Here is a 20581-nt window from a genome sequence, read left to right as displayed (position 1 = left end):
TAGTAGTAGTAGTAATAGTAGTAGTGGTAGTAACTTCAAACTCCTTATTTTAGAGCCACAAGAGCAGAGTCCCATTTACAGAGAACTAGGTGGACTAAGCTCTTCAGAACTTCAGCCAGTGTCCCCTCTAAATAGACCCACAGCTGACTTGCTCTAGCACCAGAGGGGTGTCAGCAGCCCAAAAGCCTCCACGATCTCTCAGAAGCGCCTATACTTACACAAGGCCCAAGGACAGCTGTTTGCCTCCTTCCAACTTTTAAGAGACACCTTACTTCATTGATACCAGACCAGATCTTCGGTGGACAGACCCCCCCCCAGTTAGCTCTTTCTAGGTTCAGGGTCTCAGCAGCCAGACCCTCAGCTCACCCACCTGAGACCTTACAACAGCAGACACAGGGCAGCAAGCCCTGCCATGCTGCACTGATCATCTCCAGCAGGAAAATATTCAGAGCCCATTGTGCTCAAAAAATATATACAGTTTCCCAGCATTCTTTTAGAGCCTGTCTCTCTAGAATTTGCCAGAGCTGAATTGATATTCATCCTGCCACATGCATAACTACACACCTCTTTGGAGACAGGGGGAGCTATCAAGTTGGCAGCAGTGATCAAACTACATTTACCTAACAAACAATCTCAGCCACATTGGGTACAGTGAGGCAACTAAATATACCTATCAAATCACAAAACACAGTGAGCCAACACCAAATCTATCTATCTGATCCAAGTACCTACCTAGGAAGGTGCTACTGTACACACACACATAGAACCTTCTACGTAGTTTATGGTTAAACCTCTTTTCTTCTCATTTTAATGAGTGTTTTATGTTTTATCCCTATTGTGGGGTCACCAGTACGGTATTTGTAAATTGATATCATATCCCCTCTCAAGCGTCTCTTCTCCAGAAAGAATAAGATCAGTGCTGGCAACCTTTCTTCATAACTAATATCTTCCAGACCTTTTATTAGCTTTGTTGCCGTTCTTTGTACTCGCTCTCTTTGCACAGTACATCCTTCCTGAGGACTGGTGCCCAGAACTCGACAGCATACTCTAGGTGCCGCCGGACCAGAGTCTTGTAGAGTGGGAGAATTATCGCTTTATCCCTGGAGTTAATACCAATTTTGAATGCATGCCAATATTCTGTTTGCTTTTTTAGCAGCAGATTAGCATTGCATGCCATTGCATTCATATTTTTGCCACTCAAATGCATTTTTTTACATTTTTCTACATTAAACCTTGTCAGGTCACCTAAGAGCAGGTGACAGATGCACTCAGTATCAGATGTGCACCGCTAAGATAGTGGACCCTAGAAATGACTGCTGCGGATAGTACCCAGGGTGGTTCAGGAGATCCCTGTGGGAGATAGATCATACATTCCCCAGGGTGCGGAGTCTAATGCCGTGTACACACAACCAGACTTTTCGACGGAATGAATCTGCCGGACAATTAGATCGTCTGTGGGCTTCATCAGACCTTTGCTGTCTAAAAATCAGATGGACTTTTGATTTAAAACATGTTTCAAATCTTTCCATCAGACTCGAGTCCGGTCGAAAAATCAGTTCGTCTGTATGCTAGTCCGACGGATGAAAACCGACGCTAGGGTAGCTATTGGCTACTGGCTATGAACTTCCTTATTCCAGTCTAGTCCTACGTCATCACGTTTGAATCCATTGGACTTTGGTGTGATTTTGTGTGGCCAAGTCCGCTCGTTCAGAAAATCTGTCGGAACTCCGCTGAAAGTCCGTCGGGAAGACCATCGGACCTAGTCCGTCGAAAAGTCCGGTCATGTGTGCGCGGCATAAGAGCCAGCAGGTGTTCACCAGAGCCTCTAGTGGTGAGGATGGACTGCGCTGCAGTCTGGCTCCAGGTCCCAGCCCCCAGGGTCTCACAGCTCACTCTCACGGTATACTACAGGAGAACAAAGCAGTAGGCTGGAACAACAAGGATGGTAAAGGAAAAAATCAGAGGTCAGGGCAACTAGCAGACAGGAACAACAGAGTACACGCCACAGTTTCAGGGTCACACGCAGACAGGAATAGTGGAGAACACGCCGAGATCGGTAACAGAGACAAACAAAGAGCACATGGCAAGCAGGAAACGGGAAGCCAAACACACAATGAATATACAATGGTTAATCAGCACCGCTGACTAGCAGTGCACAGGTTAATATAGGGTTCCTTGATAGGGCCTGGGGTGGAGCCATGCTTAGAGGAGAGGTTATAAAAACAACCAGATGGCAGTAGCCTGCCTCTTAGTCTGAACACATGAGGAAAGGTAAGCAGACAGAAAAGGATTACTGCATAACCATGACAACCTCATTTGCCATGTAGTTGCCCACCCCATTAATTTGTTCAGATCTTTCTGCAACGTTTTCACATCCTGCGGAGAAGTTATTGCCCTGCTTAGCTAAGTATCCGCAAATACAGAGATTGAATCTGTTTACCCCATCCTCCAGGTCATTTATAAATAAATTAAATAGGATTGGTCCCAGCACAGAACCCTATGGGACCCCACTACCCACCCCTGATCATTTTGAGTATTCCCCATTTATCACCACCCTCTGAACTCGCCCTTGTAGCCAGGTTTCAATCCATGTACTCACCCTATGGTCCATGCCAATGGACCTTATTTTGTACAGTAACAGAAATGAGGGCCTAGTGCGACAAGCACAGCACATACCCCTAGGGATGTTTATTAGACAGCCCAGTAAGTATTAAAATGTATAAATGTTTATTCAAAAAAGTTTATAAAATTAGTATATATATATATATATATATATATATATATATATATATATATATATATATATATATACAGGTACAATATAAGAACAAAAGGTAAAAAGGTATCTTAGCATATATATATAGCACAGTATCAGCTCAAAAAAAGGGCCTAAAACACGTGTTAAATTGAGGATGATGCCAACATGTTTCGGACTATCCGTCTTTTTTACGGGCTTTACAGTCATCTCATTTGTACATGTTCTATAATATAAACATATTCATATTAGTACAATTACATCAAACAAGTAAGGGTGTATAGTTTAGCAAAATTACCACGATAAAAATACTCACATGCCATAGCCCTCCACTATGCTCAACATCAGGGAGCAAATATTATAAATATATATAAATATATGTAGTTGACCCCCTAGTGGTGGCAAGTGGAGAGCGCGGGCTGAAATGGAGATAAGGACATATCTGAAAAATGACAATAAAAAAGGCAAAATTAGTGACAGCAACAACTGATGACGGATCAAAGCACAAAATATCAAATTCAGAGATATAATCTTCATTGACAAATAAACAAGAGAATATTGACAATAAATACGCATATAGCAGTGTAGAAGAGAGCGTATAATAACATCACAAATCCAATTCACAGACTCCATATTGGAACCCTTCAAGAAACGGTTTAAATTTAAAACGTCTCGTTGAGGCCTGGAGTTGAAGTGGCGTTGAGGTGGACTTTCCACCTCAATTCGCTCTGCAAGATCGATTTGTTATAATCCCCCCCCAGTACTGAGGGGATATGATCTAAAGCTAAAAATCATTCTTTGGGTGTGGGATCGGGATGTACCAAACGACAATGGCATCCAATAGCTAAATCAGGATCTTTGGTGTTAATGCTAACAGTATGACGGTAGATACGTTGCCAAAATGGTAATTTAGTTTTCCCCACGTAAAAACATCCACACTCACATTTTAGGAGATAGACCACCCCCACAGTGCGACAATTAACATAGTGACAAGGTCAAAAGTTATCCCCATTGGGGAGAATGACCCTTTTTGTGATGTCCATAACTTTACAATATCCGCAATTACCACAACGGTAAGTGCCAAGAAATGTAGTATTTCTAGATGTCTGAGCGGTATGTTCACTTTTAACTAATTTATCCAGTAAGGAAGGAGCTCTTCTGTATGTTAAAAGTGGCTGAATTGGTACAAAAGGTGGCAAAGCATTGTCAGGGCTGAGTAAATGCCAATATTTAGATAGTACATCTTTAATTTGTTGATGTTGTTGACAATAAGTCGTGATAATGCGCAAAGGGGGGCTGCCAGCCTCATGTCTTCTGGAGAACAACAAATCACACCTTGATCTAGCTTTGGCTTTTTTGTATGCATTTTTTAACTGATGGAGCAAATATAGGGAGCCATTCCACAGTACAATTATATCGGCGATGTATCAACGCCATGTCGTGATACATCAAGTAAATATAGTCGCATCAGTATCCAGAAATAGTAGTGGTTTCCACTCCCCCTGGTACAGGTTAGCATATGCCGGGGCACAGCAAGTTCCCATGGCAACACCCTGTACCTGAAGGTAGTGGGATCCTTTGAAAGAAAAAAAAATTATGCATAAGAATGAATTCCAAAGCCTCAACAATAAAATCAGACAGTGGTTCAGAGTATAGGTGTGAGACTGATAAAATGTGACAAATGGCCGAAAGGCCTAGTTGGTGTGGGATGGAGCTATATAATGCCTCCACGTCGATGGCGACCAATATGGTATCGTCCTCGACGGGGAGGCACTCCAGAATCCGCAACAAATGAGTAGTGTCACGGATGTAAGATGGTAAGGACACAACAAGAGGTTGCAACAATTTATCAATATATTTGCTGAGATTATCAGTGAGACTACCTCTGCCAGACACAATTGGTCTGCCAGGGGGTCTTTGAAGATTTTTGTGCTTAGGACAGCATTTCCACGCAAAGCTACGTTTTACGCACTACCTAATGTGCACAAAAATCTTTAAAGACCCCCTGGCAGACCAATTGTGTCTGGCAGAGGTAGTCTCACTGATAATCTCAGCAAATATATTGATAAATTGTTGCAACCTCTTTTTGTGTCCTTACCATCTTACATCCGTGACACTACTCATTTGTTGTGGATTCTGGAGTGCCTCCACGACGATAGCGATACCATATTGGTCGCCATCGACGTGGAGGCATTATATAGCTCCATTCCACACCAACTAGGCCTTTCGGCCATTTGTCACATTTTATCAGTCTCACACCTATACTCTGAACCACTGTCTGATTTTATTGTTGAGGCTTTGGAATTCATTCTAATGCCTAATTTTTTTTCTTTCAACGGATCCCACTACCTCCAGGTACAGGGCGTTGCCATGGGCACTTGCTGTGGCCCGGCATATGCTAACCTGTACCTGGGGGGAGTGGGAACGACTACTCTTTCTGGATACTGATGCGACTATATTTACTCAATGTATCACGACATGGTGTTGATACATCGACGATATAATTGCACTGTGGAATGGCTCCTTAGATTTGCTCCATCAGTTTCTGCATTACCTTAACTCTAACGGACTGAACCTCAAATTTACTATGACATTTAGCTCTTCGAGCATATCCTTTATAGATTTAACCATTACTAAGGATAATGATGGAAATCTACAGAGCCAACTATACAGGAAATCTACGGTAGGAAACACCATCTTGGCCGCATCTAGCTTCCATCCTAAACCCTTACTTGCATCAATTCCTTTTGCCCAATATCTTAGGGCTAGACGCAATTGTTCAACTGACATCCTTTTTGATCAAAAAGCCACCCGACTCAGAAAACGACTCCAGGTTCATGGCTATTCCAAAAGTGTTCTAAAAAACACATACAAAAAAGCCAAAGCTAGATCAAGGTGTGATTTGTTGTTCTCCAGAAGACATGAGGCTGGCAGCCCCCCTTTGCGCATTATCACGACTTATTGTCAACAACATCAACAAATTAAAGATGTACTATCTAAATATTGGCATTTACTCAGCACTGACAATGCTTTGCCACCTTTTGTACCAATTCAACCACTTTTAACATACAAGAGCTCCTTCCTTACTTGATAAATTAGTTACAAGTGAACATACCTCTCAGACATCTAGAAATACTAAAATTTTTGGCACTTACTGTTGTGGTAATTGCAAATATTGTAAATTTATGGACATGACAAAAAGGGTCATTCTCCCCAATGGGGATAACTTTCGACCTTGTCACCAAGTTAATTGTCGCACTGTGAGGGTGGTCTATCTCCTACAATGTGAGTGTGGATGTTTTTACGTGGGGAAAACTAAATTACCCTTTTGGCAACGTATCTACCGTCATAATGTTAGCATTAACACCAAAGATCCTGATTTACCTATTGGAGGCCATTGTCGTTTGGTACATCCCGATCACACACCCAAACTACGATTTTTAGCTTTAGATCATATCTTCCCCAGTACTAGGGGGAGATTCTAACAAATCTCTCTTACAGAGTGAATTGAGGTGGATATTCCACCTCAATGCCACTTCACCTCCAGGCCTTAACAAGGCGTTTAACTTCAAACCGTTTCTTGAAGGGTTCCAATCTGGAGTCTGTGAATTGGATTTGTGATGTTATTATACGCTCTCTTCTACACTGCTATATGCATATTTATTGTCAATATTCTCTTGTTTATTTGTCAATGAATATTATATCTCTGAATTTGAATTTTGGGCTTATCTCCATTTCCACCACTAGGGGGTCAACTACATATACTTAACAACTTGCAATTCTTCAAAGTGAATAGTTCACTGTTACCAAATACATACTCCTCCACTATGGGTCTTTCATGTTCTATCTTAGCCGCCCTAATTGCACACTTACATTTCTTGTTGCATTCCTTATAAAGTCTGAATGCTGGTGATGATCCCACAACCTTGTATTTTTTGAAGGCCTTCTCCTTTTCTTTTATATGCATTTTTACAATGGAGTTAAGCCATACAGGACTTTTGTTAAATGTATTACCCAATGGGATGCACTGGCTAATGCCCATAGTTCTTGTGCTCTTAAAGCGAACCTATCTCTCCTCCATATTCTTTGTTCCTAAGATTTTATCCCAATTTATGCCTTCTAGCAAGGTTCGTAGTTTAGGGAAGATGACTCTTTTGAAATTCAGTGTCTTTGTATCCCCCTTATGTTTCCTATTTGGGAGATTTATACTGAAGCCAATTCACTTGTGATTGCTGTTTCCTAAATTGCCCCGTATTTCCACATCCGTGATCAGGTCTGTATTGTTGGTAATCAGTAGATCTAGTAATGCTTTATTTCTAGTTGGTGCGTCTACCATCTGACCCATGAAACTGTCCTGCAAGACATTTAGGAACTGGCGAGCCTTAGACAAATGCGTGGTTACCTCCACCAAGGCTATGTCTGGATAAATAAAATCCCCCATTATGATGACACTTCCCATCCTTGCTGTTAATCCAAATTGTGATAGGAGGTCCACCTCTGCCTCCTCCCTCAGGTTAGGGGGCCTATAGCATACTCCCAGTATTATTTTCCCTTTAGCTTCACCCCTTGGGAGCTCTACACATAAGGATTCCACCTCCTCCCTAGCGCCCTTAGTGATGTAATCTTTCACATTCACTTGTACATTATTCTTGATATATAGACATACCCCTCCCCTTTTTTACCCTTTCTATCCCTGCGATAAAGGGAATACCCTTGAATGGTTGCCAGCCAATCATGAGAGCTGTTGAACCAGGTCTCTGAATTTCCCACAAAATACAAATCCTCCTCGTACAACAGTATCTCTAGTTCACCTATCTTGTCCGACAGGCTCCTGGCATTGGTGAACATGCCACGTAGTTTAGACCGGTCACATACTATCTTCTTATTGGGTGTTCCGAGATTGCAACTAGGACTTGTTACTATACTTACCTTGGGTTTATGTGCTTTAGTCAACTTACCACTAATGCCCCCAATACTACCCTCTGGAATATGCTCCGCTCTGACTATCTCTACCTCTGGACCCTCCCCCGTCACCTGATTTAAAAACCCCTCTAACTTTTTGGCCATCTTTACTCCCAGCAGATCTGCACCCACCTCATTTAGGTGCAGTCTGTCCCTTCTATAGCACTGGTGACCGACTGAGAAGTCGACCCAGTCCTCCAGCAACCCAAACCACTCCTCCTTACTACAGCAGCTCCTCAGCCACTTGTTTACTTCCCTAATCTCCCTCTGCCTTTCTGGTGTGGCTCAAGATACCGGTAGTATGCCTGAGAATACTACCTTGGAGGTCCTTTTCCTCAATTTAGCTCCCAAGTCCCTAAAATCATTCTTTAGGACACTCCATCTACCTCTGACTTTTTCATTGGCGCCAACATGCACCATGACATCCGGGTCTTCCCCAGCCCCTCCCAGTAATCTGTCCACCAGATCCATGATGTGCCGAACCCAGGCACCCAGTAGACAGCATACAAAAATAGGCGCTTCAGGTCTTTTTTCACAGATTGCCCTCTCTGTCCTTCTAAGAATCGAGTCCCCTACCACCAGAATCTGTCTATCCTTTCCCTTCACTTCCCCCCCACTCTCACTGGAGGAGTTCTTCTCTTGGCAGCTAGGAGAGTCCCTCAGCTCCAGCAGTGCTGGTCCCTGACTGGTTTCATCAATGTCACTCAATGGAGCATACTTATTGGGATGCTCCAGCCCTGGATTGGCCTTCCTGGCACTTCCCCCTCTATCCTTCCAGACTTTTCTGGTGCCTGCACCTCTTTGTCTCCACCTGCCTCTGTGCTGGCCCCTGCTGGCACCTGCCGGGTACGTTCCCGGCTCTCCTTTAGTATGAAGGGTCTTCTCAGCCTCGATCAGATAATCAAAGAACACATACATACCGGGAGATGTACACTAAGTCACATCTCCACACCCACAAGGCATCATACCTACCAATTTAGTGAGGATTAGGGATTATACCCTGTCCAGATTACCTTATAACTAGCTTCCTGACAATAATACTCAACAATACACTACAGTACAGGTACTCAACAAGACAATACACAGGTACTTGCAGACCCACGTGCACTCGCAGACCCACGTGCACTCGCAGACCCACGTACATTCACAGACCCACGTACACTCACAGACCCACGTACACTCACAGACCCACGTGCACTCACACTAACCAGGTACTCACAATACTCAGGTACACACAATACTCAGGTATACACAATGATCAGGTACTCCCAATACTCAGGTACTCACACTGACAGTCAGGTTTTGGTGTTTGTGTCTCTGTGTCACTCAACACAGTCTCCCCTTTTAATCTGACACTAGCAGTCAGTCACCTTCAATACGCTCACTGATCAGTCTCTCACACTATCCCTCTTCCGGTATGCATTTCACTTACCTGTCGCCTCTCCCTATCAGCCTTACACCTCCCGGTCCTGCTGGATGTTCTCCCGTCTCCTCTATCTGTGTCTGTGGGGTAATACTGTGCTCAGTACACCCGCTCCCGCACCACAATGTCCCGATCTGCCTCTACTGTGGGTCCCCAGGTCACCTGCTGCTGCTCAGTTGTGGGGGGTCTGGTTCGGTTGGGGGGTCCAGTCCGGTTGAGGGGGTCCATTCCAGTCAGGGGGTCCAGTCCAGTTGGAGGGGGTCCAGTCTGCCACTCTGCAGCTTTGGGGGGGTCCGGTCCTCTGCACTCTCCTCTGCATGCTGCTCCTTCTCACTCCACGCTTGTCCTCAGCACTGATTTCTGCGCCAAAGCAAAACTCTGAAACAGCGCCACCCCCTGTGACTGTGGTGGTGGGGTTGCTGCACAGTATCATAAAAATGAGTACACCCCTCACACTTGTGTAAATATTTTATTATATCTTTTCATGTGACAACACATAAGAAATGACACTTTGCTACAATGTAAAGTAGTGAATGTTCAGCTTGTATAACAGTGTAAATTTGCTGTCTCCTCAAAATAACTCAACACACAGCCATTAATGTCTAAACCGCTGCCAACAAAAGTGAGTACACCCAAAGTGTCAATATTTTGTGTGGCCACCATTATTTCTCAGCACTGCCTTAACCCTCTTGGGCATGGAGTTCACCAGAGCTTCACAGGTTGCCACTGGAGTGCTCTGTCACTCCCCCATGACGACATCATGGAGCTGGAGAATGTTAGAGACCTTGCACTCCTCCATCTTCCCTTTGAGGATGCCCCACAGATGTTCAATAGGGTTTAGGTCTGGAGAGATGCTTGACCAATTTGGACATTTTGGACATTTTCACTTAGGCCTCTTTCACACGGGGCGGATCCGTGACGATCATCCGCTTGCTGAGCGGGGATCGCTCGTTCGATCCCCGCTGAGCAGGAAGATGACAGGTCCGTCTCTGCACACTGCGCAGGGACGGACCTGTCAGAGCGCCGCTCTCCCCTATGGGAGATCGGATGAGCAGATCGGATCCGCAGAGTCCGTCGTCACCGGATCCGATCCGCAGACAGATGGAAAATTAGTTTTTTCCTCCATCACACTTTTTCGGATTGGAGCGGGTCGGATGTCAGCGAACATGTCACCGCTGACATCCGATGCTCCATAGAGGTCTATGGAGCATCCGTTCAGGTCCCCCTAAAAAACTGACAAGCGGACCTGAACGGATCGTTTGTGTGAAAGAGGCCTAAGGGGTGTACTCACTTTTGTTGCCAATGGTTTAGACATTAATGGCTGTGTTTTGAGTTATTTTGAGGGGACAGCAAATGTTATACAAACTGTTTACTGTATACTCACTACTTTACATTGTAGCAAAGTTCAATTTCTTCACTGTTGTCACATGAAAAGATATAATAAAATATTTACAAAAATGTGAGGGCTGTACTCACTTATGTGTGATACACTAATATATATATTAATTATATATATATATATATATATATATATATATATATATATATATATATATATATATATATTGTAACCTGGGGGACAGGTAGCAGATACAAAGCTCCCTGGGATGAGCAGTTTTTCAGGCACAGATACCAAATCCAGTGAGGTAGTGACAAACAGTGCTGTGTTTATTTGTGTTATGTACAAGTCGATATACAGGTGCTGTACAGTGTTCCAGAAAACAAATAAGAACAAAAATAGTAAAACAAAAATCCTAGCCGTGTCTCAGCTCTAACTACACAATATGCAGGCCCTAACTACCAGGCTGAGCAAGCTTGTCAGTTTCTGCATAAACTGCTTAACAGCTTTTACCAACTTTTTGCTCTTCACAGACCAGGGTTGTCTGTGTTTCCCAGGCAGAGTGCAAAGGCTGTCTGCTCAGGTGAGCTTAAATTAGCCTGGGGAAGAGGACCAAGACCCGAACTGGATCATGGATCAGAGATCCCTGAACGTATATGAGAGGAGCCTGGGAGATGTATAAACCCCGAACAGGACTTTTCCCAGCTCTCTCTGGGATGCTCTGCTACAATATATATATATATATATATATATATATATATATATATATATATATACTTTTAAAATGACCTTGTCAGGATAAAAAATCCAGGTTAATGGTCACTACATAAAAAAAGAGTACAGGCAGATGTTCTACTAAAAGAACTAGGAAACCACCTGAATTAAGAGACTGCAGATGACACAGCAGGACAATTTTTAAAGGTAAGGCTAGGCCCAAATTTACTAGAGACAAGGAGGACAGGTTTGGGTTTTACAAAAATTAACCACATGCTACAGCGTGGTCGGCTTATTTTGGGAGGGCGTCCATTGACGTCTTCACATAATAGGATGAGCACTTGGCAATATTCGTGACCATTGGGCCCCCCGGACCCGGCGCGCCATGGAACGGGGTAAATGGCCAATGACAGCGGCCCTTTACCATGTGATTGCTCCGTCCAATGACGGAGCGATCACTTGTTAACAAACCAGGCCTTGTCCGGTGTAGCTCCTCCCCTCTCCTTGCACCGATTGGTACAGTGTGTGAGGAGAGGAGGGAGCCGGGTGCAGCAGCGCTGTGGGCTGTCTCTGGTGTGCCCACAGTGCTGACCTGTGCCCATCCATGCTACATCCATGCTTCATATGTCCTCATATGTGCTCATCCATACTCCACCTGTGCCCATGCCTGCTACATATGTGCCCATCCATGCTCCATCCATCCGTGCTCATTTATTCTCCATCCATCCCTGTCTCATCTGTGCTCCATCCATCCCTGGCTCATCTGTGCTCATCCATGCTCAATCCTTGGCTCATCCATGCTCCATCCATCCCTGGCTCATCCGTGCTACATCTGTGCTCACCCATGCTCCATCTATCCCTGGCTCATCCGCGCTCCATCCGTGTTTATCCATGGTCCATCCATTCCTGGCTCATCCATGCTCAATCCATGCTCATCCATGCTCCATCCGTGCTCATCCATGCTCCATCCGTGCTCATCCATGCTCCATCCGTGCTCATCCATGCACCATCCATGCTCATCCATGCTCCATCTATCCCTGACTCATCCATGCTCCATTTATCCCTGACTCATCCATGCTCCATCCATGCTCATCCATGTTTATCCATGCTCCATCCGTGCTCATCCATGGCTCATTCATGCTCATCCATGCCACAGTAGTGCTCATCCTTTCCACAGCCATGCCACATCAGTGCTCATCCGTGCCACATCCATGCCACATCAGTTCTCATCCATGCTACATCCTTGCCACTACAGTGCCCATCAGTGTCTCACAAAAGTGTAATTACTAGTGAAATTCGATTTGAAATGTATGTCCCTGATGGTGCTCCCTGCATTTTGGGCCTCTGTATGCGGCAAGGCTGTGGAAAAGTCTCCCACATGTGGTATCGCCATACTCAGAAGGAGTAGCAGCATATATTTTGGGGTGTAATTTTTCCTATGTACATGCTATTTGTTAAAAATATCTTATAAATGGACAACTTTCTGTAAAAAAAACGTGTTTTCATTTTCTTTCCACGTTTTCCAAAAACTTGTGGAAAAAAATTACATGTTCAAAAGACTCATTGTGCCTTATAGAATATACGTTGGGGTGTTTGCTTTCATTTTGTGGATGTTTACATTTTTCTGGTGCTCCAGGGCCTTCAAAATGTAAGAGGTGGTCAAAGAATGAAATGTGTAATTTATGTCCCTAGAACCCCTGACAATGCCCCCTGCATATTGTGCCTTTGTATGTGGCCAGGCTGTGTAATAGTTTCACTCGTGTGGTATCGTCATACTCAGCAGGAGTAATAGAATGTGTTTTGGGGTATAATTTGTGGTATGCATATGCTGTGTAAGAGAAATAACCTGTTAATATGACAATTCTGTGGGAAAAAGAAAAGAAAAAAAAAATCTTCATGTCGCAAATAATTGTGGGAAAAAATTACAAAATGCCTCTTACTAAATACCTTGGAATGTCTACTTTCCAAAAAGGGGTCATTTTGGGGGGTTAGTGTTTCAAGAAATTAGATAGGCTGTCAGTACATCACGTGTGATTAGGTGTGATCAATTTTCAGTGATTGGCACCATAGCTTATAGACTCTATAACTTTCACAGAAATCAAATAATATACACTGCTTGGGTTATTTTTTACCAAGGATATGTGGCAGTATAAATTTTGGCCAAAATGTATGAAGAAAAATGACTAATTTGCTAAATGTTATAACCAAGACAAAGAAAAATGCTTTTTTTTTACCAATTTTTTGTTCTTTTTTCATTTATAGCGCAAAAAATTTAAAACCCAGTGGTGATCAAATACCACCAAAAGAAAGCTCTATTTGTGTGAAAAAAAGGACAAAAAATCATATGGGTAGCATGTTGCTTGACTGGGTAATTGTCATTCAAAATGTGAGAGCACTGAAAGCTGAAAATTGGTCTGGTTAGGAAGGGAGTTTAAGTGCCCAGTGGTCAAGTGGTTAAGATATTGTAGAGGATACAGCAGAGTTAAACTGGACAGCAGTCAGGAGAATGTTAAGAAAAAGTCTAGGCCTAAATTAGAGTGCAAGCCTGACTTTTACGAGTTAAGATACTGCAGAGTAAACAGAAGCGTAAAACTGGCCATCATCTGGACAGTTTTAATTAGGGATAGTAAGCCTAACTAGTGACACACACAAGACTACTTTTTTATTTAAATGGAAGTTACATACTTACCCAGCTCGTAAGGTTCATCCTGTTCAAACTATGAATGTTTGCATGTGAGTTTTTAGACTCCCATAACCCTGTATATTGTGTACCCTGAGGAAGACATCTATGAGTTTTTTTCATTTATCAACACTCTCAGCTGCTGGGTTTTTTATGTTTTACAAAAAAAAGCAAACATTTTGTAAAAAAAAATGTTTATTTAGGTTCTGGCAGTCAATTTTCTAAATAAGTAATTTTTTCTCCTTCACTGGTAGGCACTGATAGGCTGAACTGGTGGGCATTGTTGAGGTGGAAATTATGGGCACTGATAAGGTGGCACTTATGGGCACTGATTAGGTGGCACTGATGAGGAGGCACTAATGTGCCACACTCATGGTCACTCATGGGCACTGATAGGTGACAATGATACATGGAACTGATAGGCGGCATTGATGGGCACTAATAGGTGGCACTGATTGGCACTGATAGGCATTGATGGGTGGCACTGATGGCCATTGATGGACAGCAGTGATGGGCATTGATGGGCAGCACTGATAGACAGCACTGACTGGCATCACTAATGGGCACTGATTGTTGGCACTTATGGACACTGGTAGGCATTGATTGCTGGCACTAATGAGCACTGATTGCTGGTACTGGTGGGCAAAGGTGGACACTGTTTGGAGATACTGTTGGCACTATAATGTAAATGATCAGTGCCCTGATTACATGTTTTGTTGTCCCCTGCGAGGAGATGCAGCTGATCAGCTCTCCTCACCACACACTCTGTCAGTGTGAGGTGAGGAACGCTGATTACTGGCATCTCCATGTTTACATGTGACTGGCTGTGATTGGACACAGCCAATCACATGGTTAAAGAGCCGCAGACGTAGCTCTTTACAGAGATCTGGGTCACGTCATGCCCTAGTAACACAGCGCAGGTGCGATCCCAGCACTGTGCACCCCCGCGTGCAGAATAGCCAATCTGGGATGCCGTCACATGACGGTGGGGTGGGCGGCAACTGGTTAAGGTAAAGCTCTTTTTGTCCAATCTCAAGCTGTCTTTTTTTGAGACCTTAAAGTAAATGTTTTATTGCCGTCACTTTAAAGTCACCTTTGATAAGTCTTACAGCAAAAAAAGTTTGCTATGGATGGGACAGCAGCTTAGTGACCACTGACATCAAGTCAACCACAAAATAAAATAAGAGACAAGAAGCACCTAATAACAAGCACAAAAAAGAAGCAAAGGGTTTGTTTTTCCAAAGAGCTAGCAATCAGAATTACATTACATTTCCCTAGTTGACTTAATCTCTCCCTTTGCTGTTTGTTACTTTTTTCTAAGCTTTTCCTGCAACAGCTTACAATACACTTACACTATGGCTACTCTGTCTACCTATTATGGTGAAGGGACTGGTTTAACCAAAACCCCCCTTATTGGCCTTTCTAAGCCGGTTGACATGTAGTGCAATGTGGTTTAGCACATACATTCGCTGGGAACACAAACTTTGAAGCTTCAGAATTCACATTGTACTCATGGAAGTGGTGAACCTGAACCCCATTCCTATTCAATAGAAATCTAGCTTGATGTAAAGTGAAACTACTTTCTGGTCCAGCTTTACAGCTTCCTATTTCCCCTGCCTACTATTTGGGCACAGGTGAAGATGCTACCTTACAATCTAATGAACAGTCTCAAGGGATGAAAAAAGAGAAAAGACTGAACTAGAATGTCATGTCCCTGGCTGTTCAGTGTGGCAGGGGTGTTTAAATACCAAGACTGTATAATGAGAATTATAAACAAAAATGTAAATATATTTTGTTTTGCAATTGCATATTTACCTGTTTGCCTGGAGTTCTTTGTACAGCAATTCAGAATTCAAGCTTGACCTAAAATAATACAAATCCTTAATTAATCCGGATGCTTATTATAAACATCATAATAAGTATGTTATTAAAAAACGCTTAAATGATTAAAGTTAAAATGTAGTAAAAAAAAAAAAAAGAAATAAAGCATAAATTAAAGTCACATTATTTACCATCAGAAGATACAGTAAATTGAGCAGGGATGGGGAGAAAGACTAAACCAGGGGGCAACAAAAAGAACATATCACACTGATGGTAAGTGCTTTTTAAACTAAACGTAGGCTTTATATTCTCTAGTATCAGTAGATTCTAGAGGAGTAAAAAACATTTCTTCTGTTGCTACCTTTGGCTTCCATTAGCTAAAATGTACATAAAATAATAATAATAATATTAAAATAACAAAAATTACTAATAAACAAGTAACCAGAAAATTCAACTGAATAGTTAATATTTTCATAAACTTTGTCTACCATTTAAGTAAAAAGTAATTTAAATCAAAAACATGCAGTAAATAATGATTTTTGTTACTTTTTGTTTTACATTTTTTCCTGCCTCGAGTTGTCTGGTTTAATGTTCATATTTGAGTCCATATTAAAGAGTAATCCTTTAAAGGTCTCATTGTTAATGTATAGTAACTGTAACATTATTACTGTAACAACTGGCACATGTGCTTCTGGTAGAGGGGAATAGTCTGAATTTGCGTTATCCCTTTTCTGGAAATTGTGTCAGTGCAATGAGTCACATTAGACTTGTAGTGAAGAGGTTAATGATAAAGCATCCTTATGTGTGGTATGGGAGCACTTCCAGCTTGTGGACTGCAAACACTGGGAGGGGACAGTCTAAATTTTAAGCCAGAGAGGATTGCTTACTAAGAAAAACTTCCTGGAGCTGTCAGAAAAACGTGGGTTAGTGATACAAAGAAGTTGTCTAAGTGCACACTCTGGGAAACACTACGTAAGGCTCTTCTATAGCAGTGTAGGTCTCAGCTTTGAGAAGAATCCCATTCCATCACTGCACAAGAATCAATTCTAGGATGGCAATGAGCATGGTGCTGGTGCTGATTAAACATTGCCTTTTCTTGACCTTAGTGAACTCAGTGGTGGGGTCTCACCTGAAAGGGATTGAAATCCCTGAAAAACGTCAGCACAAAGTCCAGCATGGACACTGCAGCTACACTTTTCTTTTGCCTGAGATAGAAAACTGCTATCCACCTCCAGCTGACTACCAGGTATCCAATTCATTACAGAGGGATGCGCCTGCACACCCTGATCTCCATTGGCCAAACAAGAGGATACAGGAGCTGGAAAGCATGATGGAGAATAATACACAGTGGCTTCAAAAGGTAATGTCAATACTATCTTAGCTAGCATTGTTTTTTATCAACTTGTATTATTATTATTATCATTATTATTATTATTATTAATATTATTATACAGGATTTATATTTTTATAGATTTGCCAGAAAGTACCATAACAACGGAATTTAAGCCAAAAGGGTTAGGAGGGCCCTGCTCATGAACGCTTAAGATCTAAAGAGCTAGTGAGAATTTCCTTTTCGTTTTTTTTTTATCAACTTGTATTATTATTATTATTATTATTATTATTATTAATAATAATATAATACAGGATTTACCATATATTTTTATAGATTTGCCAGAAAGTACCATTACAATGCAATTTAAGACAAGAGGGTTAGGAGGGCCCTGCTCATGAAAGCTTAAGATCTAAAGAGCTAGTAAGAATTTCCTTCTTTTTTTCTCCTGCTGTACTGCATTACTTTTTTTTATGCTGATGCATGACCTTGCCCTAATTTAGCTATTTCATATTTTAAAGATCAGCAACAATAAGTATACATTTATTTAAAGAAAAAAAAATACAGCTTGTCAGATTCTTTCCTTCAGTTTCTATCTTGTATTAGAAAAATTAAGTATACATAAGTATACATTTATCTAAAGAAAAAAACGACAACTTGTCAGATTCTTTCCTTCAGTTTCTATCTTGTATTAGAAAAAATTACAGTTGTTGTAGAATCATTACTTTTGCACAGTTCTGTGACTATTTCCTTTTTTGCATACTTTTGCACATATATAGCAGTACTTTGTTATGGTACAACCCTCTGCTAGTGAAAGTTGAGAAATCATATGACCCATAATATTACCTGTCATACTCATGAAGTGTATACAAAGCCAAACCTTGTTCCTTTTGTTTTAGACTGAATAGGGAAGGGTTAAAACTATTATCAGGTAATTTTTTTTATTGCCTGATTATTGCTAGGGAAATTCCCCTTTACCTCCTATCGAAGAGAAGCAACTGAAAAGGAGACAAAAACTGATTTTCTATCTTAGTGCATTGTTACAGGAACATGTGTCCCCACTGGAGGATTTTCCATCACTTGTTGCTCTTGTGACCACTCTTGAATTTTGGAGGAGTGAATTTTGCTAGTGGGGACACAGACATCCATAAAAGCTTGACCAAGGGTCTATCCCTTCCCTACACTATCCAGAATGGAAAAAAAATACTTTACTTTTGGTTCTATATATTTAAAAAAATGCATTTTAAATGTTTCAACATTTGTGCAAGTATATCAAATAATACCTGTAATGTTTGTAATATACATTTAGATAATAGGGTTTTTGTTGCCTTTCAATGGGCACATGTAGCATTCCCTAGAATTAGATCCTAAGGGGAAAATAGCTAAAAGAACCATGAGAGTTAACCATGAGAAGAACAATTGTTCAGCAGGGTAAATAATATGATGGCTGAGTGAACCTCCAGCTGAAACATTTGGCAGTAGTATTATTACCACTGCTAAACATGACAGCTTCATCCTGGTTGTTAGGGAGCTAACAAGCTTCGGCATCCTAACAACCAGTGACTCATCCTCGCCTGGCACATTCATCTATCAGCTGGAGATTCCTAACTGACAGGTGAAGGAAAAAAACAGCAGGGATAGAGTTTTGGAAAAAAAGGTGTAAGGTCCCCTCCCAAAATTCATGCTGGGCCTTTTCGTTTTGGTATGGATTTTAAGGGGGATCCCATGGGGAAAAAAAGTGTGGGGTCCTTCTCAATTTCCATACCAGCGCCCTTGAGTCAAGGGTTATGGTCATATGTTGCTATAACTATTTTTCTCTTTTCAATGAATGTTAAGGAATGTTATATTTGCCTGGCAAAAAGGCAACAAAGAAACTATTATACATATATTAAAAACATTATGGGTGTTATTCTTTATGTTTACGAGCAATTATTATTTTATTTTTTTATGAATAGACTTTTATTTCAACAGAGATTCCCATTTTTGGTTATAGGTAATTTTCATTGCAATATAAAAAAAATGACAATGTTGTTGTCTCAAAAAATCCTCAAAGAAGATCCCAATAATAGAATAGTAATTTAATTCACCTTTTTGGTGGCCCTTAGCTCCTATCTATGCACCAATGAAGTGCTAATGCTGCAGCATTCGTCTGACTCTTCTACATTTAACATGTTCTGGAATGTTGAATGTTCTTTATCCTTCACCAGCGATGTGGTTCCATTTTCCAACTCCTATGTTACTACAGGACACAATAACATAGGGATTGGAAGATGCAATCAGATACAGCAGGGCAACACAGACATCCAACACTCCCAGAAGTGCTGAATGCTGAAGGGACTGAGAAAGGTCAGAAGGTTTGGAGTAAAGATAGAAGATGTGGGCTACCAGAGTGATAAGTATACTTCTATTACAAGGAACCTCTTTTGGGCAACAACAGTGTCAATGAAAGTCACAGGGTGCTGCAGGAAGTGCAGGAATAGTTCCCCCACAGCAGCCAGTCAGATTTCAAATGATTGTAAGTGATCACTTTGGAAAACAACCCATTCAGTTTAAAATAGAAATGAACGGCAAAGCATTTGTGAATAAATATAAAATAAACATTATAAATACCCTTTTTTTTATAACTTATCACATTCCTTCAGTTGCCTCTTTCATGGCATATCAGCCATGAAAAATGTGCCAGCCATTTGAGTACCTCAAGTATGAGGAAACACATGACTCAGAGCTCAGTGGGAACAGCACCTAATTGACACAAGTCAGCAGAAAAAGGCCTGCACTACTCCTACTCCTTGCTTTTTACAGGGATGTAATATTGATTGGACCCTGGGCAAAACATTCCCCCCCCCCTCAAATTCACTCTACACCTGCTCAAAGACATACAATATATAGCAGCTAGACTTAAAATCAGTTTACTGTATCAGATCAGGCAGCAATTGCGATTGGTTGCCAGCGGTTGCAGCATATCATTACTACTTACTGACTGGTTGCTATAGGTTACAGCACACATTACGGCTCACTGATTAGTTGCTAGAGGTTACAGCAAATGATTTCTGCTTGTTAATTGGTTGCTAGAGATTACTGTACAGTAATATCACTCACTGGTTGCTAGAGGTTACACACCATCTCCTCACTGCAGGGGGGCATGATATACATATGAATGCCACCTTTATTTACATATCAATACCGCTAGCCGCAGCTATTTACTTATGAGTGCCGCAGTTATTTACATATGAATACCAATTATTTACATGTAAACACAGGGTCTGCAGGTGAGTCATCTGTACACAACAATAGGACAGAGCTGGGCAGCATTAGTACCAGCTCTTCACACTGAGATATTGGGACAAAGCACTAAAACTTCAACAAGGGCGTTTTGGGAAGTATGAGGCAGCTGCTTTGGGCCCCACAACAATGACAGGGCCCAGGGCAGCTGCCCATTTTGCCCTGCCTTAAAGATGGCCCTGGTTTTTTACATTCTGCATCTTCCCTTCTTCCACAACATTCTTTTGCTATATTTACTGAAAATTCTGTGGCCTCTAATTGCAGGGAGGGAAGAC

General features: G+C 41.8%; 1 protein-coding gene across 2 annotated transcripts in view; it reads left to right on the top strand.

The window, feature by feature from the left end:
* The window catches only part of LOC143982735 (angiopoietin-2-like), a 212697-nt gene that overhangs the window by 89303 nt on the left and 102813 nt on the right, over positions 1 to 20581 (top strand). Inside the window, exon 3 of one of the 2 annotated variants that reach the window (XM_077481709.1) lies at positions 16959 to 17054. In XM_077481709.1, coding sequence (XP_077337835.1) covers positions 16959 to 17054 — 96 coding nt within the window. Of the gene's footprint in view, positions 1 to 16570; positions 17055 to 20581 lie in introns of those variants that run through there. The other variant, XM_077481708.1, reaches the window with a different exon arrangement.

Source organism: Lithobates pipiens, unplaced genomic scaffold, assembly GCF_037356315.1.
Source record: "Lithobates pipiens isolate NorthernLeopardFrog02 unplaced genomic scaffold, aLitPip1_a1.2 Scaffold_16, whole genome shotgun sequence".
Classification (NCBI taxonomy): Eukaryota; Metazoa; Chordata; class Amphibia; order Anura; family Ranidae; genus Lithobates; species Lithobates pipiens.
This window is presented reverse-complemented; position numbering and strand designations above follow the sequence as displayed.